At 38.7% G+C, this 24,647-nt stretch overlaps 1 protein-coding gene across 1 annotated transcript in view; it reads right to left on the bottom strand.

The window, feature by feature from the left end:
- LOC111864423 (E3 ubiquitin-protein ligase SHPRH) overlaps window positions 1-24,647 on the bottom strand; it is a 49,226-nt gene that overhangs the window by 6,559 nt on the left and 18,020 nt on the right. Inside the window, exons 7-19 of the mRNA XM_023851654.2 lie at window positions 23,104-23,229; window positions 22,090-22,277; window positions 18,980-19,143; window positions 16,780-16,953; window positions 16,016-16,193; window positions 14,487-14,602; window positions 13,686-13,823; window positions 12,341-12,543; window positions 11,246-11,428; window positions 9,120-9,283; window positions 7,191-7,291; window positions 3,894-4,091; window positions 2,964-3,128 (exon numbers count right to left, since the gene is read on the bottom strand). Of these exons, the coding sequence (XP_023707422.1) occupies window positions 2,964-3,128; window positions 3,894-4,091; window positions 7,191-7,291; window positions 9,120-9,283; window positions 11,246-11,428; window positions 12,341-12,543; window positions 13,686-13,823; window positions 14,487-14,602; window positions 16,016-16,193; window positions 16,780-16,953; window positions 18,980-19,143; window positions 22,090-22,277; window positions 23,104-23,229 (2,098 nt within the window). The remainder of the gene's footprint in view (window positions 1-2,963; window positions 3,129-3,893; window positions 4,092-7,190; window positions 7,292-9,119; window positions 9,284-11,245; window positions 11,429-12,340; window positions 12,544-13,685; window positions 13,824-14,486; window positions 14,603-16,015; window positions 16,194-16,779; window positions 16,954-18,979; window positions 19,144-22,089; window positions 22,278-23,103; window positions 23,230-24,647) is intronic.

Below are 24,647 nucleotides of genomic sequence, written 5' to 3'. Positions count from 1 at the left end.
AAATAGGTTTACTGAACACTGAAGTTAAGTAGGTACCACTCCTGCTTCGTATTCAGGAGGTCTTTATTTCAAATCTTGGCAAGGAATCTGGCTATTCTCACTAAAGTTAATAAGATCTAACAGTCTGTAACGATGGTACATCAGTGCAAATATTATGCTTCTGGACATTATCCGTCATCCTGTCTTTGTCTAAAGCACTGTCCTGTTGATTTTTCAAAATACAACGTTTCAGAGACTGGATTCTGTCTTCGTCTTCAGGTAAAACCTACTCAGACCTATCAACTGCGTCCAACTGAGTAGTTTTTACCTAAAGACAGACACAGAATCCAATCTCTGAAAAATAAAAGGGGCAGTGTTTTTAGATAAAGATAGGACAATGGATAATGCCCAGAAACATATTTGTACTGACTAATGTTGTTTGTGGTGTTTGTTAGTATTTCCAGAAAAAATCTTAAATTAGGCCACAACCAGTTCCCTTCAACATCTTTTTCAACTTATTATTCACTAACCATCCCACCATTCAACACTACATATTCTGAGCTTCAGACAGTGCTGTTAAATAAACAATAAATAAATATGCAAAACATTCATTATACAGAGTGAAACCTTATTACACTGTTTCCATATGCTGAACACGTCAAATAAAAGTGCCAAGGTGCAGATGGGAAAAACTGGGTAGTTTCCAGTACTCCACCTCTCCCATGCTTCCATCAACATACGTAGCTGCTAAGTCCAGTGAGTAAGGAGGATGGGGAACGATAACCATTTGTTGTTAGTCACAAAATGTGGTTTTCAGGGATGTGTGGGAGGGCACGTTGTCATAATGAAGGAGCCAGCTGTGGTTGTGCCATAGTTCTGGTCTTTTTTGTCGCATATTATCTCTCAAGCATCTCAAAACATCAAAGTAAAAGTCAGAGTTGACCCTAGTGTTAGGAGGAACAAATTTGCGGTGGACAATCCCCTTCACATTGAAAAAACAATGAGCATGGTCTTTGTTGAACTCCGGACCTGCCACACCTTTTTTGCTCTTGGTGATTGTGGGTTCTTCGACAGTGATGACCGTTGCCTTGTTTCTGGATCATAACCATAAATTCAACTTTTGTCACCCTTTATAATCCTAGAGATAAAAGTTTGGCCCTCGTTAGCTTTCTTCCGTAGGTCAAGACACATGTTTACGTGCTGCTGTTTTTGATCATTTGCCAAGAGTCGGGGAACAAACTTCATGGCAATGCAGCGCATGTTCAAATTTTCTTTCAAGATCTCCTGGCAAACTCCATAACTGATCCCAACAGTGTCTGCGAGTTCAAGGATTGTTTGGCGATGGTCTTTGTGGATGAGTTCTTGAATTTTTTCAACATTTTCTGTCATTTTGCTGGTGCTTGGTCACCCTGAACAATCATCATCTTCAACTGACACTCGACTGGCCTTGAAATGTGAACGCCATTCAAAAACCACTGTCCAGCTTAAAGAATGTTCACCAAAAGACTCACAAAGCATTTGAAGGGTTTCGGTAGTGGATTTACCAAGTTTCACACAAACCTTGATGCAGACACGTTGCTCGATTTTTCCACCCATCGCAGACAAAGTGAAACACAAATTTGAAAAAGCACTCATGTAAAAACAATACGTGTTCACAGCGCAGTGTCATGTGGCAGATTGATGCAACTGGCTTGCAGAAGTGTGATCTTGGCCTCCAATCTCATCTTCTTTCACTGAGGTACTTACAACAATAACAGTCTGGGAACTGAGAGCACTGTATATTTAAATGATGATGTCAGCACAGGACTAGATGAATGTGGTGCCTATATCCTGCCCTGTTCATGGTAGCTCCTTTCACTTCCTTACTCCCTGCCTCTCAGTTCCTACATCTCAACTTTTGCTCATGACGATCATGGAAGATTTATCTGATTCAGCCCATGCAGGTAGCCCTCATTTTATGAACACTCAATTTACAAATTTTTGCTACGACAATACGTTACAGTATGTTAATTAGAATCCATTTTTTAACTTAATAAATTTAATTTCTGCTATAATGAACAACTTATACTTCTAAGTCTGGAAATTTCATTTTCGATTTATGAATTTTCACCTTATGAACAGCTTTCATGGCAAGATACCTTTGTGAATCAAGAGATACCTTTACAGTATTACGCTGTCATGGTCTTGACCAAACATGAGTAACATAAATATATGGACGCACCATAGCTCAAGCAGTTAGTCGCTGGCTTTCCACCGTGGCGGCCCGGGTTCGATCCTGGTTCTCGTCAAGTGGGATCTGTGGTGGACAAAGTGGGGGGGGGGAGGTTTTCTCAAAGTACTTCAGTTTCCCCTGCCAATCTTCATTCCACCAATTGCTCCTCAATCACCCTCACCTATCATCTGGGGCTGGTACAATAGGCCAGAAGTGGCCGCAGTACAAGGGACTTAGTCCCACCCCACTAGTAATAATAAAGAAAAACTTAAAAAAAAAAAATAAAAAAATAATTATGTACCATATGGAGACTTTCCCACTTACGTGTACATGTCCAAGATTCTGTATTTCCAGCTAAATACTACAAAGGGATTTACATACATGGTTCAATCTCAGGTGACTTCATGGGAGTAAAAATTCATATTGTGGTCTTCTGGCTTATGACACCGTGCAGTCTGGTAGAAGTTTATAAAGTTTTCAGAGGAATAAAGTGCCTCACTCTTCAGGGACAGATATGCAAGCAGTAGGTTTCACTGAAATGTTGGTACTTAACATATCACACTATATGCACCAACCTAAGATCACATTATGAATCAAATATACAACTTTTCATGCAATGTGTGGCCTATATGTTATGCGTTTTGCCTACCTTACCTATTGATTCCAGTTAACTCATCAGTGTTTTCCCTTCTATATGAATTTAAATTGTTCACTTGCACAGACACTACTCATATGTACTGTATTACAACCAAAGATATATCTACTGATCTACCTTGTCTCCTAGGTTAATTTGACATATTGGGCAGGGGTCAGGATTGCTATCCAAACCCTGACTCTTTCGCAGGTTTTCTAGATACAGGAGTTGTCCTGTCTTTCGGCGTAGCTCCCCTTGAGCTACAATCCTTTCTGTTCCCAACCTGGTCTCATGGGCGCCAACCTGCATATAAAACAACAAACTCAGTGTACAATATTTCCTGAGAAACAGTGAAATCATATTTAATACCTTTCAAAGTATGCATCCTGTAGTGTGTCTTAACGTATTTTCAAATGGGGCAGTGAACACAACATTAACACTAAAACTTAATGAGATGGAACAGATCCCATCATATCTATTTTGTCTTATTGCGTATTATTGTTATTGTTGTGCTGCCTGCACCATTTGATAGTACATTACATATTTAGTGTTCCTGCATTTCGTGATTACCCTTTCTTGACCCAAGCTAAATCCCACAGTAAATAATGTATTTTTTAATTGTATTTAGTGAATTTCAATTTATTATACATCTGGCAATTGGTATGAGGAATTCCTTACCTTCTGTATATGTACCCAGTTTTAGTACAATAGTGGTTGAAACAACAATTAATGTTCATGACACCTTGATACTTATTAATTCATTGTATACCTTTGCTAGAAAATGTAATCACACAGTCTTAACCGTTGGCAAGTGATATCACATACTGAATATGGGCTGAAGCCATGGCACTTGTGGCACTGCAGGTGTTTTGATTCAAGAGGATATTTTTTATTTTGTGCATCCTGTTGTGTTTATTATACACAATTCTTTATTGGAATCCGTCACAGCATAACAATGAAACGGTCTAGGTCAACATTACCTTAGCTACATGTTTTGGCTTTTAAAGCCATCATCAGGCAAACACATGGTTACTGCAATCACACACTATTCAAAACTGTCATACACACCTGATGTTTCTCAATAATGTGGATTGTTTCAACAGCACTGCCAATGTTGGAGCTTAGCTGTTGCAGAGGGTTCTGCTTCTTATTAGACTGAGGAACCGGTTCATCTGGAAACCGAGTTCGCAGTCTCATCTTGGCCATATCTAGCTCATCTTGAGCCGAGACTTGGTCTCGTAACTGTGTCCAAACCAACCGCAATTGCTGAAAAATAAGCATAAAAATATCATACATTGTATTCTATGTATAAACAATTTCATTTTTATAATTAACTCCAGAAAAGAACTGTACATAATACAATCTGAATTTATTTTATTTCAGCAAAGAGTCATAAGTAATCTTCTGGGCCAGCTCTATCCACTCTTCTTGCCATCTTATAGTACCTGACCAAATCATCTTGTTCTGGGTCATTCATTAGGACTTTTAAGATATAATATCAATGCCCTTACCAGCATCATTGTTCCATCCCTTCTTCTGACATGGCAAAACCATTACAGTTGTTTCTCCTCTATTTCCATTAACAAATTTTGAATTCTGACTTGTTTTCTACAAATTTAATTTCTAATTCTGTCTGGGGAAAAGGACTAAGTCTATCAATTGGACCCAACTGAACAGGCTTTTACCTGTGGACAGAGACATAGTCCAGTTACAAAACGTTGTTTTCAAATAAAAAACAGGATGATGGACAATGTCCAAGAAGTCAACAACTGTTCTGTCACCTCATGTTTCTCCCTCTCAATATTTCTAAAAAATTAAGTTAACTGCTGAGATATTTTTCATTAAGAATCCATATTTTGGTGTTAAATGTTAATATCAATTTAATATATACTTTATAAATTGTAGTTTTGCATATTTTGGAATGTCTCTGTTCCATAATATGGAGATATTCTACCAACCATACTATGGTTCTAATATGTTTTGAGAAATTCTGCAGCAAAAACAAATGTAAAAAAAAATGACCGTCCAAGACATGAACAGAGTTTTAGAGAGAAATACAGTGCACTCTCAGTTGCCTGTTTTGTGGATTAAGTGTGTGAATTTTATAATCCCCTAGGTACTGACTAATAGCTTCCCATAATGATGTGTCACCCATTATATATGTTTCAGTAATATGTATCTGCGAAGATATCCAATATAGCTCAATGGGTACAGCAAGAGGCTACAGGCTGGATGGCCAGGGTTCCATTCCTGGCAGGGGCAACAGACTTCTCTCTATTCCTCAGTATCCTGATTGGCTCTGGATCCCATCCAGAATCCTATCCAACGGATAGGGTTCTTTCCCCAGGGGTAAAGAATCGGGACGTGAAGCTGACCACTCAACCCCACCTGGTGCTGAGGCCAAGAATGGTGGAGATATACCTCCACTACCCCATACATCTCCATGACATGGTGATAAGTTAATTAAGCATAGGGACAACTTTACCTTTTAATATATAGGAGCCGGAAGGTTGCGGGATCGAATCTTGATGAGGTCATTGGATTTTTTCAATTGCCTAATCCTTCCAGCCACACTCTGTCCCTGGGGTAGACTCAGCCTCTAGCAGAAATGAGTACCAGGAATATTCTTGAAATGTTCTTGGGGGTAAAGGGCGACCGGCATGTAAGGCTGACAAACTTACCGCAATCTATGAGCCGATTGTCTAGAAAATGTGGGAACCTCAACATCTCACAACCCTATGGGCCCCCAGGGCCTGTTACAGGGATGCCTTTACTTTACTTACTTTTAGATGATGAGAGAGTAAATTGGTCACAAATGGATGTAAAATGCAAAACGTGGCGATTTTCGAACCTGGAAAAATCATCTATTTCTCAAGATATCCTCCACCAACATTAATACACTTGTCCCATTGCTTTACCAATGTGTCAAAACTCGCAGCACTGAAGACTTTTGACTCTTGTCTCCTCCACTTCCATACCTGGTTGGGCATCATCTGCAATTTTTTAACGCCCTCAAGAGAATTTCTTGACCCAGTCATGAACCGCTTTATGTGATAAACATTTCCCAAGGTAAACATAAAACGTTCCTTTATGAATATCCTTTGCACAAGTCCTTTTGCCCATAAAAGCATACAACCATACAACAGAATGTTGCTCTTCAGTATTACACTCCTCTAGCATGGTCACCATTCTGACTAGTCTAACCAGCCTCAGAACATGTGCATGTGCATGTGCATCTGCTACTGAATCTGTCATGAAGCTGGACTGTGCTGCTTCCTAGTGATACACATACAAAACCTGTTACATATGATTATATTACAGTTGTTTTACTTCCATTTACAATCTATTTAATGACTCTCCCTCATATCTGTTTCACAATAATATGCATTAGATTGTACATCTTCTCATCCTATTATAACTTTCTAATTTATTATTTTACTGTGTTTCATGCTGGCTTACTACCATTCAACAGGGTTTGTTTTCTTCTGCTGAAGGAAATGTCTCAAGGTTTAGTAGTAACAGCAACAAAACCTCTCTCTTACAGCTCATATTCAGAATTCAATGCAGCATGGATTGTTCGTACCAGATTTTTGTATTATACACTGTTTTTAATTATCCATGGTACTTCTCCAGCTCCAGTAACACAGAAAATCAACAGCTCACTGTGTATGTATTTACAGGTTAAAGGATGAAATTGCTTTCATATGTGTATCAGATTAAGATGGCCCAAAGGAACACAGAGATAACAATTAAATTTAAACTTTATAGATTGTTTTTGGATTCAGAATTTTAACACTTCTTTTCTATGAAGATTGGGACATGATGCCATGTAGGCTGGAGGATAACCATCCATATTTCGCAGGAACAGACTGCCTCCATCTTCAGGACAGAAGATGGAACCAGTATCTTCCTCTGAAACATCAGCAAGACTCTACCAAATTTTACAGTGTCATTATTAAGAAGACAGTAATATTCAAAACTTATTTTTGTCCTGGGGTTCAGTAGTATAAATACACCAGACACTACAGATGCTTATTTTACCTGTGGTTTGTTTAATGATGCAGTCAGTAACTCAAATTACATAGCGCTAAATGGCAGCATTATTAGTGAATGAAGTGGAAAGAATCTGGATTGAAGCAGTTGTGGCCTAGCTGGAGGTACTACTCCAGAAATTCCTTGTAGGACTGAGGAAAATGATGACAAATATCAGTTTGGATAGTAGGTGCCCTGGCAGATTTCACTCATTTACCTCCCATATATAAATCAGATATGTTACTTCTTGAACCATCTTGCTTACTCAGTACAGATGTTGCAGGCACAAATATTGAATCTTCTTTTCTATGGAATGTGATGTCTGGAACTTACCTTAAATTCTTTCTTGATCGCATCCAGGAGTTTCAAATGTTGACTGCCATCTTCCAGACACTCCCTGTTAGACCGTTTCCCTCGAACAAATGCCACCAATACTGCACATGCCAGGATATGAATTTAAGAAACAAAGTAAATAATTAATATATTAATGGAAACACACGCAAGTTTTGCACATGATCGAACTGCATATCTATGGTGATATTTTCTACTTGTAACAGAAAATATAATTACTGAGACATTTAAATTTACGTGTTTTTCAGTGTGTTTGATCCAACAATCCATAAGTTACTTATTCCGCTCGTATATAATGTTTTCAGTCCAGCCTTCAGCCATTCTTGTGCCACTTATTCCCATGACTGATCACCATTTTTTATGTAATTTCATCAGTGGAAGTAATATGTTTTTGGACGTTATCCATCGTCTTGTCCATTTTTAGGGGCATGCGGTAGCATAGTTGGTTGAGGCACTATGCTACAAGCTGGAAGGTCATGGGTTCAAGTCCTGATGGGGTCACTGGATTTTTTCAATTGACCTAATCCTTCCAGCCACACACACAATGTTGCAGAGACTGCATTCTGTCCCCATCCTCAGGTAAAACCTACTCAGTTGGGTCCAATAGATAGAGCTAGCCCATATATGGAGATTTTAAAAAGACAGAAAGGTAAAGTTATTGCTGTATGTAACTAAGCACCATGAAGATGTATGGGTGTGAGGAGGTATAGTCCCATGCATTCTTAACCTTGGCATTACATGGAGGCCTGTAGTCAGCTTTTGGCCCTGGCTGCTTCACACTCAGAGAATGACCACAGGTAACACTGAATAGGAGGCTCGGTGAGCACGAAAGCTGGTCAGGATCCTGCAGATGAAAAGAATCTCTTGCCCCTGCTAGGAATCCAACCCCAATTGCTCAGCTGTCCAGTTGTGGCCTACTTGTTATGCTGCCTGAACTATCATAACCCCAACATACCGCACTACTTGAAATACTTAGAAATTATATTTCTACGTGATACATATCAATCTCTTTCAGGAGTAACTGAATCAGTAAACTGAAACTGATTTTACTTTTCTCACTTTTCCTCTTGGAAAGACGGTTTTGAAGTGTGCTTACAAATCGTGAGGTGCATTATTGTTTCTTATGAATGGTGCATAGTACCATCTTCCTGCTTATACATCAATGTAGGACCGGTAAAAATTAATTGTATGATTGTCAGTCAAAATGGCTGAATAATGTGGAAAAGGAAGAACTACAGGCTTGACCCTTTATTACATAATAAATTCATATCATGTTTCAAACTACTTAGGAGAATTCATCTAGTGGAATTCTGGAAGACTCCAGTCTTGCCAGATTTGTGCCACATATGAAGCATGAGTGAAAGCTTCAAATCCTAATTCATTTTAAATGTTGAAACTAGCACTAGCCACACATGTTCCTTCTTGCTCACCATTTTGCCTACAGGCTCTTAAAATGTGGTAGACTTCATTCAGATCAAGCAATTAATGGTACATGCCAATTATGCATGTAACTGTCTCCCTCTATACATCTGGTCTTACCCTTAGCCTTACAGACAAAATGAGCAAGGGGTGTGTGTGGCAGGCCTAAGATAGCCTACACAGTGACAATTAGGATCTACACACACACACACACACACACACACGCTAAGTGTTGAGAGTGCCTATTTCCATTTAAAAATGGCAAAAGTTGTATTCTTCTATCTAGGCTTAAGCTTCTGCACTTAATATTGCATGCTTCTGAAAAATTCCTATACGAACATACCTCCACTTATAATATAGGAGTCAATATACTCGTAAATATAAAATTTATGTTATGGAATTTTGTGATGCTCATTTTCAAGAACACGTTCCTTCCAAAATATGTTGGTCATGCTACTTAATGTATAAATTTCTGGTATGAGAAACACAAACCTCGAAGTACTCGTTCCATTTCACAGGGCTTCCATGTGCCTTGGTTCAGCTGTCCCAGGAGCAGAACATTACCCACCATGCTATGTTCAGTCTGTTTCTTGCTCACCGCAAACACCAGGCACTCGTAGCTCTTGAGATACGTCTCACAAATGCACAGCTTGCACCTGTAACCAACTGTATGTGTACTCTGGGTACCTTTCATGATAGAACAATCGAAACAAAGTCTAACTGTTATGATTGACATTTTGGATGCTGACAATTGTTCCAGTTTTTTCTACCTATTGTGACATGATGGATGAAAAACCGGAATAGTGGAATGTGTAGATGTGGCCATTGCTAGGAAAAGGCACAGTAACTACGTGTCTGCTGCAATAAGTAAACATGAAACAATAGAGGAGCTGTTGGAAGCAATGTTTGCTATGTGGTCCATGCTGAGGCTATACAGTGATGACAAGTGAGGTAAGTTAGTTGTGAGTCAGTCACCAGCCAGCAAGGATGTGAGCATGGAACTACAGCAACTTCCACTGTTTGGAGCTGTTACCAAGCAATGACTAGTGAAGCCAGAGACGTGTGCTGTAGTTACAGTGATCTTTAGTGTGTAAATCAGTGAGACTATTACAGTTAATTGTAGTCACAAGTTATAAGCCTTCAATAAATCCAATTATCAACACAAACCCCTATCAATGTTTCAGAAACTGATCCAGTTTCCTTCTTCATGTTACAGGATATAGTGTACAGTATTGCTCTGATTAAGAGACATCATTCAGGATTTGAGACTAACTCTGCAAGGGGCCCAAAAGACTAAAGATTCCTTACTTTATCCTGTTGCCAAATGAAACATAGAGTATCCAAAATGCTGTGGTTTGAGAAAGATGGAATGAAGAACAACATCCAAAATATCCATTAAAAGAAGTGTTGTACACTGCTGTAATGAATTTTAATTTAACTTATGGCTAACTCCGTCATGAATATTGTCAAAAAACTTCAACCTAAACTTTATACTTTGTACCTTACTTTCCTTATTTTTATAACACACAACGAACACCCTACTTACAGACAGGCCAAGTGAGTAAAGGATCAAGCCATGAAGGAAGCTTCTCACAGTCAGCTTATCATACACATACACTTAGGAAGAAGAGTAAGCCACCCCTCCAAACCAGTCAGGCCAACCCACAAGGCAAAAGTTAGATTTATGGAAGTCCTGTCTTGAAAACTCACACACAGCAGCCACTTATTGCTACAGAATTGCTTAATACAAAGTAATTAAGAAAATATGTTTATAATTTTCTTGACGAGGAATTCAATGCAAGAGCAAATTATTATATCATTTTGTAGAAAAATAAATGAAGACTCAAACCAATATTTTTTATAATGCATAATACAGCAGAGAGAGAGAGAGAGCACGTGAATGTGTGCGTGTGTATTTATGTATGTGTGTAATATTTTCCACAGGAAAACAGTAATATTAATCCATTCTTTGCTGTTGCTTTCCTGAAAACCTACAACCTCCATCTTCAAGCAACACACAGAACTAGCATGTTCAGGTTCCTCTGAAATACTGGTACCTGCTTTCCAAACTAACCTGTGTCACATATCACAAGATAACAATAATTTTTCTGCACGCAAAAAAGAGGACTCTCATACTGGTGAGGTGGATACATGGATAGGATGCATAAGCAGAGGGAACAGCTGTAGACTATTTCAAGGTGCTATCTTGGCATTTTGCAGGACAGACCCACACAACGCTTAGTCAGGCAGGATAGCTGGGCACAGCTGGTGTTCAAACCGAGTACCCCCCTAAAGATTTCTGGCAGTACTGGACCCTATTTATCTTCCCACTATTCTAAACAGAACATGAAGTTTTGAAAAACTGGAATTGTTTCTGTTCTCATGTGAAAAGGTGGGGGAAATATCTACTCAAATTGTTCCAGTGACTGGAATCACCTCAGTATAATGCACCAATTTGACCAGAACTTCCCCATCTTTACACCTGAGAACAGAATCAAGTATACTTATCAAAATGTTATGCTCAAAATACTAGATAACAGACAAAATCCATTCACTCATATACACACAATGAACCAATTACATTAGATATACATACAAAAGTAGCTGGAATTACATACTTTTTCTTGTTCTTATTATTGGCATTACTGAGACGCAAGTGACAATCTACAGCTCCATTCACTAAGTCTTGCCGAGGAGTTCTTTCAAGCTGTCGCAAATCCTGCACAGCCTTCTTTCTGGCCTTCTGCACTGCATCACTCCAGGTTCCAAGCTCATATTCCACACCTCGAATACTAGACACCCTGTATATGACACAATGTGCTTACATTAATAATTAAAAGATACCCCGCTGCATCAATGTGAAGCACAAGTCCTAAGTTTCAGAGAACTTTCTACCTCCATCATGCAGGAGTAACACTGCCAGTATTTTAAAGACCTTCTATGCCTTCATCATCAGGGAATAATGTCATTCCCTGATGACAGAAGCAGAGATGAAAGGCCAAAATGCAGTATTTGGAAAAAAAAAAGCAAGGCTCATTTAATCTACACATAAATGCATTCACATGACTATACTTTGAGTGTGCTAGTTATAAACAGAAAACAATGATATGAACAACATATCCGGCACATATTTCTCTAATCCTCATTGCATCCAGACAGGCTCTGGAGCCTGTCCCACCTATCTGATGTGTATCAGATGTTCATTCCCAGGGATAAAGCAGCTGGAACATGAAGGTCACCACTCATGTCCATTTAATGCTGAGATTCAGATGTGTGAAGCTGTACCTGCATCACCTACATCTTCATGGCGTGCTGTTTAATTATGCACAGGGACAACTTTACCTCTACCTTCAATGATTTACTCAGAGATAGCAGTTTCATTCAGTGGTTAGAACTTCAAAACAAGTTCAATTTACATTAGCCTATTGGAGCTCAGGTTTACAGGTACAGGAAGTATAATGAAACTAGGATCATTTCAAGAAAAATCAACAAATATGGTACTTCAGTGCTACTATGAAGCACCATGGACACTTGTATTCCAGAACTGTGTTACAGCTAAAAATCAAATACCACCATACATGAGAAAATGTCAAAATTACATACTGAGAAGATGAAAGTTTTTTAAATTTGTCCTTAGTCCTTCTGCACACCAAGTTGAACTCTTCTGTATGTTTACACTTCAGTTCCATTTTGGGTGTGAGAGGAAAGTTTACCTGTTTATCAAACTGTCCTGGCCTGGAATTCTGTTCTCTAATAAATCATCTCTTATTCTACTCAGGAGTTCCATTTCTTCCCCTTGAAGAACAATCCAGGATAAAAGATGCTCCCACCAAACATCTCGACCCAGATTAAAACTGTTTTCTAATTCTGTTACAGTCAGTGACAGGCCTGCCAATGTTTCCTGTGCTGCAGCTACCTGAAAGAATCAAGCACAAATCCTGTTATACACGTACTTGTGGCTAATCATCATATCTTACTTCAGTTTCATTATTCTGCCAATATCTTTCAGTTATAATTAAATCTGTATTTGGTTATTTATCCATGTTATCGTTAAGCAAGACCATTAAAAATTATACAATTTAATGGAAAATTAAGAAAGTACTCTATTTTGGGCCTGGAGTGAGATATCTACCTCTCACATGGGTTTGAGTGCCTAGATTGCTTGCAACCTGGCTACATAACCCAACAGAGTCCTCACTCTATACACTTCAACACTGAAGATGGAGGCAGTATCTTTCTCCAGAACATCAGTACCCATNAGACTGCGATAACGTCTCTAGACTCAACATCCGGTGTTACCGTGACATGCACAAGTGTCGTCATCAGCAACTTCCATTCAGGGGTGTCCAGAACGTATGAATTCTTGCTCAGAAACAAGAAATTGCGAAAATTCTCCTTTGGTGTCAGTGCAAAAATTTTAACATGTTTTATACAATCTGTAAATTACAATATCTGATTCTATATTCTTTCGAGAAAAAAACAGCGTTTATTTCGTTCGATTATCACAGAAATAGCAGAAATAGGAGCAAAATTAGTAAGTGACTACAATTTTCACGAATCTCAAATAGCGGCCATTTAAAGAACTCCGTACCGTTGCCACAACCTAAGTTTAAAGGGCCGTAGGATAAAGGTTAAGCAAGACCATTAAAAATTATACAATTTAATGGAAAATTAAGAAAGTACTCTACTTTGGGCCTGGAGTGAGATATCTACCTCTCACATGGGTTTGAGTGCCTAGATTGCTTGCAACCTGGCTACATAACCCAACAGAGTCCTCACTCTATACACTTCAACACTGAAGATGGAGGCAGTATCTTTCTCCAGAACATCAGTACCCATCTATAAAACTACATGGTGTTATAACCTAGGACACCAAAATCTGGACTATTCTTTTGTGTTTCCCATCACTCATTGAACAGAAAATATTATAATACAGTGGAAAACATTATTTTTCTAATTTATTTTGACATAGTCATTGGCCCAAGAAGATTTCAGTGTACCGTGATGACTATTCTTCACCCCATAAACCACTCTGAAACGACAAAGAACTATTACAACCTGAGAATTGCACTTTTGCATATATTTCTGCTCCAGGGCTTTGGTTTCCTCTCGAAGTCTGTCATCTCGCAGTGTGGGAGAAATGCCTTCATGTCGAGCATCAAGCATATCAGCCAGATTGTGCAATGTGTGTATCATCTGAAATGGAATATCAAACAGGTAAGAAGACAATATAATTAAGAATACATAAAATACAAATATTATGTTTCTGGACATTATGCATCATTCTGCTTTTAACTAAAATACCATTCTGTTTTCATTTAAAAACACAATCTTGAGACCCAATTCTGTCTCGGTCTTCAGAAACCTATTCAGTTTGGCATAACTGACAGAGCTAGTCAATATCTTTAGACACCTGTACCAACACAATACAGGTTATATACAAGCCAAGCACAGCACAAACCATCTGTGAGAGTTAAGACAAAATATTAAAAACTCCACACATATGAGGCCATAAATTTGGCCCAATTGAATAGGATGGAATACAAAACTTTTTTTGCCAACTGGAGGAAAAATGATAACAATAGTTTGGCATATAAAAACAATGGACAGAACAAGGATATTGAAATGGGCATTGGAATTTAAAGAGAAAGATCTATGGGAGGAACAAGATGGTTCAGCCAGGAACTAGAGGAGGTCAAGAAAAAACAAAAAAGCTGGCAAGAAGTTGAAAAGGACAGACCTGTGGGATGACAGAACAGATTGGAGACTTCTGATCCACTGACACATACAAAGCAGAAACAAAGCTAGAAGATATTTTGTACCCTATATGTGACTGCATGTATAGAAACATGAGCATACCTGCAATTTGTCAGTCTTCAGTTTACCCTTGTATTCTTCAGAAATCCTCAGAACATCTCGGTACATTTCTACAGCTTGGGCCCAGGTCTCTCTGATGATATGGATACCAGCCAGCCCTACAACACGTATTCAACGTTAGAATTCCATGATGTGTATGTCCAGCTGTCACCATAGTCAATATTCCAATTTGTAGTCTTTGAATTCTTCCATGTTGTTTTCCTTCTGACCCACTCCTTTCTTCTACAGACTGTCACTTCTGACAGCATTCTTGAATCTATTGCTGGCTTGCTGCGCCTGTCACAACTTCACCAGAGCACCATTAGACCTCATTTTCAGGATGCATGTTGCACCTTCTCATCTTCTATGTTGGTACAACAGAGCAGCATCATACATGCAGTTAACTTACATGAATTCAACCACACATGTGCGTATGCACACATAAAAATATGGAGAAAAATACAAATGTAAATCACGTGGACAAATCTGCACACAGTATCACTCAGGGAGCATAAGCTCAGAATAAATGTAAACACTGACACTCTGACTCTGACTCAGAGGAGGACTATTCATTGGAATGGTCAGGATGAATGGTGAGTGCTCAGGTTTGCTGTTTCCCTTCTTCCATCTTCCCTTTCTATTTCTTATGTAATTAAAAATAAATTTTTTCTATGTAAGACTGAGGTTTCATGGCGGTAACTATGAAGAAAGTAGTCTTCTGGGATGTGGCACTGTGTAGATATTTTGTGAGCTGACGTTTAGGAGGAATGTATCACCTCCATCTTGACTTTAGGCTATTAGCACCTGCTCCTGCTGGTTTTTCACTTGCGGAATTTCTCCTTTTTTCTTTTACCCTGAAGATGGAGGTGATATGTTCCTCCAAAAAGTCAGTTAATGCAATATCTACATGGCGCCACATCTCAGAACACTGCTTTCTTCAAAATTATTCTACATCTTACTTGCATATGTACTCTTTATTATGTAAATNGCACTTGATTGTACGCACTGTATTACAGGGTATATACAAAATCATTTACTTTAAGAGAGATTTAAGAGATTTTCAGTGGTAATTCTGACTATACACGATTTTGGGTTTATGTGCCTCCACTGCACTATGTATCACAACAATGGCAGTTGCCTGCTTGATGCTATCCCTTTTTGCATTGTGAATTCTCTGGTTGGACTTCGGGGGTTCAAAAATTGACAGACTTGGTAGAAAAATGATTACAATGGTTTGATCATGTAACAAGAATAGCAAGGAGGAAACTAAAACTAAAATTTAAAGGAAAGAGACCTATGTAATAACCCAGAACAAGATGGTTCAGTCAGGTACTAAAACACATCAAGAAGAGAAGAGCTGGAAAGAAATGAAAGATGAAAGTCTGTGAAAAGACAGAAGAAGCAGGAGACTTTTCATCTAACACTGCATATAAAATGAAAACAATGCTATAAGAGTAATTTAACTTCAGAACAATGTAAATGATGGTAAAAGATAAGTTGCAAAAACAAAGACAAGAAAACTATAACCTTACCATTCAGTGCAGCAATATATTGGCGAAGGGCTTCCTCACTCTCGTTTTGTGTCTTTTTAATCAGAGATTCAAGCAGCTCCTCCATACTCATAGTAGCTTTGGTGGCTGTCAGGAACTGTCCACGAACAGCCTGAGGGTGTGAACACGCCTGACGCAGACGAAGCAAAGGTCCCAGTACCTGAAATACGTGAATTATACATTCTGAACTACTCCAAATCATTCACAGTACTAACAAATTCATTTCCACTAAACTGTATAACTATTATTTAACCATCACTACCAATGCATGCATTACTACAAAGGCACAAACTTGTGATTCAGCTGTCTGTAGCTTAGTACTCACATTTTAACCACCATTCCCCACCAAAAATGGTTAAAATATGACCATTAGCTGTGTAGTACTGGAAGATTTAAAATCCCCAACTTCCAAATGACAAACTGTTAAACTGTTACCCCCAAATTATAATTAGGAAGTCAACCTCACAGTACCATCCCAAAGAATAAACCATATCCCAAGTTAATACCAAGCTGTCTACTATGGGGTACTAAAAGATTTAAAATCATATATTACCCGGACAATCAACCAAATGAAATGCTACAGTTATTGATTTTCTGAACATTATCCATCATCCTGTCTTTCATTCAAAACAATGTTTCAGAGACTGTCCTCAGGCAAAAGCCCGCTCAGTGGGGCCCGATCGACAGAACTAACATCTGGACACTAGAAAAACCGTGTTCCAACTTCAGTCACTAAAACAGCTTACCTTATTCATGGTCTGCCTATTAAGTGAGTCTAGAGTAATGTCCAAACTATGCATTTTACTCAGTCTATCTATGAAGTCCTGTGAACATTCAGAATGTTGCCTCCGATAAAAATGCTCCTCCACTGGAGAAAAGTGCAACCACTCCACTTCTTCACTTTGATCTGGAATGTTAATCTGAAGAACAGGAATGTTGCAATGTTATAAAGTGCACATGAAGATATTAAACATACAGCAAACCCTCGTTATAATGGACCCCAATATAACAGATTTCCAACATAACACACAAAATCTGGTTGTGTACAATTATGAAATTTTAGAGATGTTGAGGCACTAAAGTTTTTTAGTTAGAAAACTATTTCATATAAAAAAGAGCACCAACATAAAACCCTTCATGTAACCACACTGTGTGTTTCTATGTTTATTACATGTACTGGTGATGTATCCTGTGGCACACTTCCGTAAATACCCCTTCAATCAGTTATAGCAGACATCTGCAATAATGGATGCCCTGTTCCTCCTATTGGTCCATCAAAATGACAAGTTACCATATTTTAGTAATGCTTTCATCTTCATAGTTTTCAAGCACTGACGTACCCTCCAGACCAGATTTCTTTTGCAAATATTGAAGCCAACATTTCAGGTTTTGCTGGCCCAGGATTTGTCCAGGCCTGACTTATATGCCAACAGATGTACTAAATTTTACCTCTGATAACTTTATATCACTTAGAGTGAAATTTCATAAATAATCTCATTCGGGAATTCTTGTGCACTCTATACTGAATATCAATTAATGTCCAGAATGTGGAGAGAGAAAAAAAATCTGATTTAAAATGTTTCCTGTGCTTCATTGCACTAAGCTGGGTTTTTCACTAAATAGCAATTACACAAACTAACATCAAAAACTGTTTGCCTTCTTATAAGACATAAAATATATATGAATAATTATAAAAAATACTTTCTTTACATACGTAATGGGGCAAACCATTTCTATACAAATAAACACAATTACAAATTCAATATCAACTGCTAAAATAATGACATGAAACAAACACTGAAAGGACCTCAGTAATGGAGCAAGCTAATTAAATTATAGAATAATTATTAACACCAGCCAGTGTGGTTCAATGAGTAGATATTTATTGCCGTTACATGTTTTGGTCACTTGACCATCTTCAGAAGGCATAAGATCAATCAATGAATTCAGGAACTACTATTACAAAGTTTGTAATACATATTTAGAAGTTTTTACACAAAAAGTTATTTACAATTATTTGGATTCAAATCTTATTCATGTATAATATTTACGATCTTGAACAGATATAGTTTGTGTCTTTGTGCCTCTTCTGTTACAACAGAATCTTGGGGTATTATCTGGAGAACTCAGAGGTCCGTGCAGTGATGCCCCCTTGTTTTAGCTTGTTATGGTTCTGTATCACTGTGATGTCTAGTTCCCTCAAAACACAGCAAAAAGGAAACTAGACATCACAACAATACAGAATTATAACAAGCTAAAAAAAAGCTGGGCATCACTGCATATACCTCTGAGGACTCCAAATAATACCCCAACTTTCCGTTTTAACAGAAGAGGCACAAGGACACAAACTATATCGGTTCAAGATCTTAAATATTGGACATTAACAAGATTTTAATCCAAATAATTGCAAATAACGTTTATATAAAAACTTGTAAGTATGTATTATAAACTTTGTAATAGTAGTTCCTGAACATTTTGATCTTATGCCTTCTGAAGATGGTCAACTGACTGAAATAAGTAAAGGCAATAAATATCTATACACTAAATCACACTGGATGGTGTTAACAATTATTATATACTTCAGTTTATTAGCATGACGGACCAGCATACATAGAGTTAAGTTAATCAAGCTAATGATGTTGTCACAAGAGGCATGACTTTAGTGCATGTTCAACATGTGATGTCACTTGCCAAAAATCATGGTTGTACAGTAACATTGCCAGCAGAGAAGAAACATGAATATCAAATGCCATTTTGATCACAGTCACACTAAACTGAGGTATGAGTTATGGAAGGCTGAAGATTTCTTGCACCAAATACAGGCATACATTGTTTATATGGGGCCATTTCTTGGACCAGAAAAAGCATTCACTACATATACGATTTCACTATATGTGGGATCACAAAATAATAAAAAAAATATATATATATAGCAAGTTAATATACCTGATCCAAGACATCTTTCTTTGCTGTACGCCACATTATTTTGGCCATGAGGTCATACAGTGGAGCACAGTTTCCTTGGCAGTACGGCCCATACACAAGATCTTGCCACCATCGAAGATCACAATGAGGATCGATTCCCAAGAATTGCACCAAGCCAAACAAATCTGCAGGTTAAAACAAAACAACTCAAAATTTGTACACTAAGTGCATGATAATTACTGTACAGTATAAAAGATGCAAGATATGTCAGTTTATTGATTATTCAGCAAGCAGTGGTCTGTACATAATACAGTGTTTAAATAAAAGTGTTTTTTAAACTGTTTTCTGGGATGTGATGCCTTGTTTATTTCGTGTTTTATTTTATGATTCTACTAGTATTTCGGGTGTCCATGGTAGCATAGTTGGTTGAGGCACTATGCTACAAGCTGGAAGGCCACGGGTTTGATTCCTGATGAGGTCACTGCATTTTTAAATTGACCTAATCCTTCCAGCTGCATTTTGGCCATGGGGTCAGCTAAGCCTTTAACAGAAATGAGTACCACGAATCTTCCTAGGGGGAAAAGGCCAGCCAGTGCATAAGGCTGACAACCTCACTACCATCTGTGGGCCGAATGTCTAGGAAATGTGGGAGCCTCTACGTCTCACAACCCTAAGGGCCTCCACGGCCTGTTACAGGGGTAGCTTCTTCATTAGTATTTCAGATGATATAATGTTGAATTGCAGGATGACTGGCAAATAATTAATGGAGAGGATGTGACAGGAGGAAGTCACCTGATTAAGCTACTATCCTAGCATTTGCCTGAATGGACTGCAAAAAATCATGATAAACCTCAGTGAGGGTAGCTGGTGCTCTGGCTAAGATTCTAACAAAATACCTCTGAATACAAGTCTAGAGCATTCCTCCTGTTCCAGCTTGCCTGGTGACACCATGTGGTCTGGTTGATATTTACTGAAGCTGCAGAGGAACACTGGTAAATATACACTGGACCATATGATCTCACATCCCAAAAGGTAGGCTCTTCCTAATCACAACTGTCAGAACCTCAAACTTCACATTGTCCTTATGGATTATGATACCTATATAAGATAACAGATGGAGCTCAGCGAGATAGGATGGGATTGGATTGATCTGGCTCAGGACAGGGACCAGTGGAGGGTTCTTGTGAACACGGCAATGAACCTTCGGCTTCCATAAAATGCTGGGATATTCTTGAGTAGCTGCAGAATTGGCGGCTCCTCCAGAAGGGCTCAGCTCCATGAGTAAGTAATATAAGATAACAGCAGTCCATTCTACTGTGCTGATCGCTTTCACCATGAAATCCTGTTCTCGGATCTGGTAAAGCCCATACAAATGCAATGGCACCTTGTTGTACTTATTTGTAGAAAACCCACATGTCTCAATATGCATTAAGCTGGTAACTGGAGAAATGTGCATTATCTGGGATTGTAGCGTACCCACTTGCCAGCTTACCTATGATAAATTACTTTGCCATATTTTAAAACACATCACCTATAAAGTTTCAGTGAAATCACCATAAAACAGAATTCAGGAAACACCCTTTCTTTACTGTGATACATACATATGTACATAATTCGAGGTTTGGAAAAGGAGCGCTCATTTTTTCTCCAACTTATTCATACTTTATCGTGCTCTGGTATCATTTCTGTTTTATATGGGTGACAAAATGTCTACAATCAATTTTACCTTCTCATAATATTTCCTTAGCAGTACTTTACCAGTTCTTTCCTCTCCATCACCAGTGAGTACTATCTGGTCACCACCACAACAGTGGGAGATTTAAATCCCATGACCCCACACAATAAATGTTAAAGAATTAATAATAACTTTTGCAGAAGAGGAAGGGACAATGTTCTGACTACTGTAAGAACTCTGAAGAGATTTAAGGAAGGTTATAGAGAAAATGTTAAGGTATACTAGAACATAAATATGCAAGACATGCCAGACCAACATTATATCATGATGGTGAATAATGGACAGTAGGAAACTGAAGAACTGATGAAAGAAGACTGATATCAGGAGAAATGCATATCATGAGGAGGGTCTAGGATATGCCCTTTTGGGCTGTTAAAGAAATTAGGAAGTTATGAGGCAACTACAAATTCCACAAATAACATAATGTACAGAATACAGAAGAAACTGGAAAGAACACATTGACAGGATAAGCTCTGACATGACTGCGAAACAGATCTTCAAATATCAACCAAAATGAAAAGGAACATTGGGATGACCTCTGAAATGATGCAAGGATTCCATTTTGTAATACTCGTAAAAGTTCTTGATAGGCCTAATGCTTCAAAGGACGATGATAACAAAATATTAAAGGACATAAACATAAATCACAACATATTCCAACGTCCAAAAATTAGCTTGGAAATAAGTATGCAAAATGTAGTGTTACGAACATTAAAGAAAGGTAAAGTTGTCCCTGTGCTTAACTGGTTAAGCACTCTGCCATGAAGATGTAGGGGAGAGTGGATGTACCAATCCACATATTCTTGACCTAGGCACTAGTTGGAGGTGAGAGGTCAGCTTCACACCCCCGCCGCTGTAACCTGGGGAAAGAGGCCCCAGTACCCATTTGACAGGAAGCTGGGTGGGCCCCAGAGCCCATCTGGGGGACATGGAGAATAGAAAATGCTTGATCCTACTTGGACTCGAAATCTGACCCCTGCCATACATCCCATAGCCAGTTGCTATACTGACTATGCTAATGTCTCTAGGAGACCTCTGAGCAAAATTTGGCAAAATGTTTCCCACCCAAGTAGTTTCCAATACCTCCGGTAGATGGGGAAGTTATCAGGTACCAATGCCAATAGAGGGCCAACCTCACTGGCAGAAAGGGGAGAGTTATCGGGTACCACTGCCCGTAGAGGGCTGACCTCGCTGGCAGAAAGGGGAAGTAGCGGGCACCAATATCGGTAAGGTATGGAGACAGTAGAAATTAAAGGGTGACGTAAAATAGACTATTAGTCATGGTGCATGGGGAAACCCACCCCTTCTATACTGAATAACTGAATACTGACTATGCTATCCCAGATCCTGAAAGAACATTATTATGAAAAATAATAAACTGCCAGGATAAATTCACCATGCATGGACTTCTGAATTGGTGTTCCTGTGATGGCCCAGCGATGAACTGCCCCCAGTCTCCGTGCCATTTCAGCCGTCTTGCTGCCTGTACACTCCACCATCTGTGCCTCATCAAGGCACAGTCGCCACCACTGAACACAGGGAAGGGGTGAAGGTGGTGCAAGAAACCGTTTCACATGTCTTAGTCTGCAAGGGAGAGCAGCAACAAGGACCTAGTAATACCAGACACTATAATATAACACATTAATAGGCACTCTGAATATCTAGTGCAATTCAACTTCATTACTTCTCCAAATAAGTACTGAAGTCCATGCACAAAACACCAAATCTAATTAGCTTGAAAACTCTAAGGTTTACACAAAAAAGTGTACTGGTAGTAAAATACATATTTCATTTCTCCCACCAGCTCTTCTTCAAAAACGTTTTTCACTTTGATAAGTGTTCAATGAGCTATGCTTGAGATGTAGGCAGATACACACACACAGGTCTTCATATTGTGTCCATTATTATTAGCTAATTTTAACTAAAAGTGAAATGTACTGATAAATTTCAGTAAAGCTCCCAAAGCTCCCCAATTCCAAACATAACAAGAATCCGCTCAGCAGTTCTTGAGTTGTTTTATGTTAAGACTGTAATGGCAAGACTGATAGGTGCATCTTTCATCTTCCAATTCCAAAGATGTGAAAACCTAAACTTTGCCATGAAACTGTGTGCACTCAATCTGAAGATTCAGAGTTCACAGATCTTGGCTTAGATGCTGCCTACCCTGTGGTTTGCTGTGTTTTCCTCAGTCCTTCCAGGCAACGTTGGGATAGTACTTTGCAAAATGTCTGCCCACCCCACCCTTTGGCAATATACATGCTGTGCAGTTATCATCATTTGAGAAATAAAAAAATGTATAAATACCATTAACAAAATGAACATATATATAATGAAAATATATGCCAGTGCTACACATATCTTCATTCCTTCAGATTATACCACACAAGAAGTAACGCAACACTTTTTGTACCTGTGCCCATCTGTTGTGTTTAGGTCTGCATAATCCAACTCTTTTCTAAGTGTCTCATATGTAGTAAGGACTACATGGTATTCTGCAAGATCATGTGGCTGAAGAAAACCATCCTTGTGCACACCCCTGTAAAACAGAAAAACAAAAACATCACATTTTTCTTGGAAAATATAGTACTGACAATCCTTATGTTCCATCTCTAGTACTCTGATCTGTATTTTTTAGCCCTTCTCTGTAAGTGGCCTCCGTAGTCTAGAGGTAACGTTCCCACCTCATGACTCGTGGTACACGGGTTCAAATACCCGGCAGAGGTCATCGAATTTTTAAGGGCAGAAAAATTCAGGGAACAAGTCTTCCGGGTGGGACTTTAAGCTGTGTGTCCCGTGTCGTAACTTTACAGCATGTAAAAGAACCTCATATCCCCAAAGGGGATCACTGAACCAAATTCCAGAATGTTTCCTGCCCAACAATAGTCTCTAAGGCCTCTGATAGATGGGGGAAGCATTATAGACACCGCTAAGCAAGTGGCCAAACTCGCTTGCTCGGCGGGACTGATGGTACGCACCATTTATCGGTAGGGTATAGAGACTGGTAGAATATCATAGAGGGAAGCACAATAGATCAAACTGGTCACAGTGCATGGGGAAACCCACCCTCTCTAAATAACTAACTAACTAACCAACCCTTCTCTGTATAGTGGTGTGACCACCACAGATTAATGTCTACTTCAATCAACATCAAAGACCATGGATTAATGTGTAAATTTGGGTTTTGTGTTGTGAAGTTTCATTTCATCATTCGCCGCAGTTACCATCTTCAAGGTGAATGAGGTGAAGCGAGGATGTGGCTTGACATATAGATCTTGCAATGGAATATGCATGAGGTTGTGGAGTCTATGGGATCTCACAGTAGGAGTAAGGACGGGAGTCCAGTGCATCCTGCTATATAATGAAAAGGGACCATGTGATTAAGAAGAAACTCCAGAAGAAAATAGGTGAGACCAGGCTTTACTCTCTTTATCTGTCCTCACAGCTGAAGCTACAGAGTGTCTCTTTCACTGGCTTCCTTGGTGGTAAGGGAACAGTAAGTGTGGAAGTTTGCTACAGCTTCTATTTTATTAAATTTGATTCCATGTTTGGTCTTTGTGAGATATTCAGCACAGTATACACCCCAGAGTTTGGCAGTAAAATCGCAATTCTATGCATACTTAGGGTGAAAATAATACTAAGTGAATGGGCTATTTGGTGCCCCCCTTTTGGTTCCTTATAAACTTCACTGGTTCAGAGTCCACTGTCTAGACCAAGGGTCTCCAAAGTGACAAAGCTAAACTCCTTTTGGAAAATGTAAAATGTTTCAGTTCACCAAAATGACATTTCTCTGTGAATCAATATAAATTTAAGGCAAATGCAATGCCTTTAGACATTCTATAAGTGACATATTTCATTGTCTTGGAATCCTGTTTTAATGCCCAAAAGGATTGCACTATTAGGAAATGACTGAGTCAGACATGTGATATACCTCAATCTTTCACTAATATGACTTGT

This window comes from Cryptotermes secundus, unplaced genomic scaffold (genome assembly GCF_002891405.2).
Source record: "Cryptotermes secundus unplaced genomic scaffold, Csec_1.0 scaffold511, whole genome shotgun sequence".
Lineage (NCBI taxonomy): Eukaryota > Metazoa > Arthropoda > Insecta > Blattodea > Kalotermitidae > Cryptotermes > Cryptotermes secundus.
Note: the sequence above shows the minus strand (reverse complement) of the source record. Positions and strands in the feature narration are given on the sequence as shown.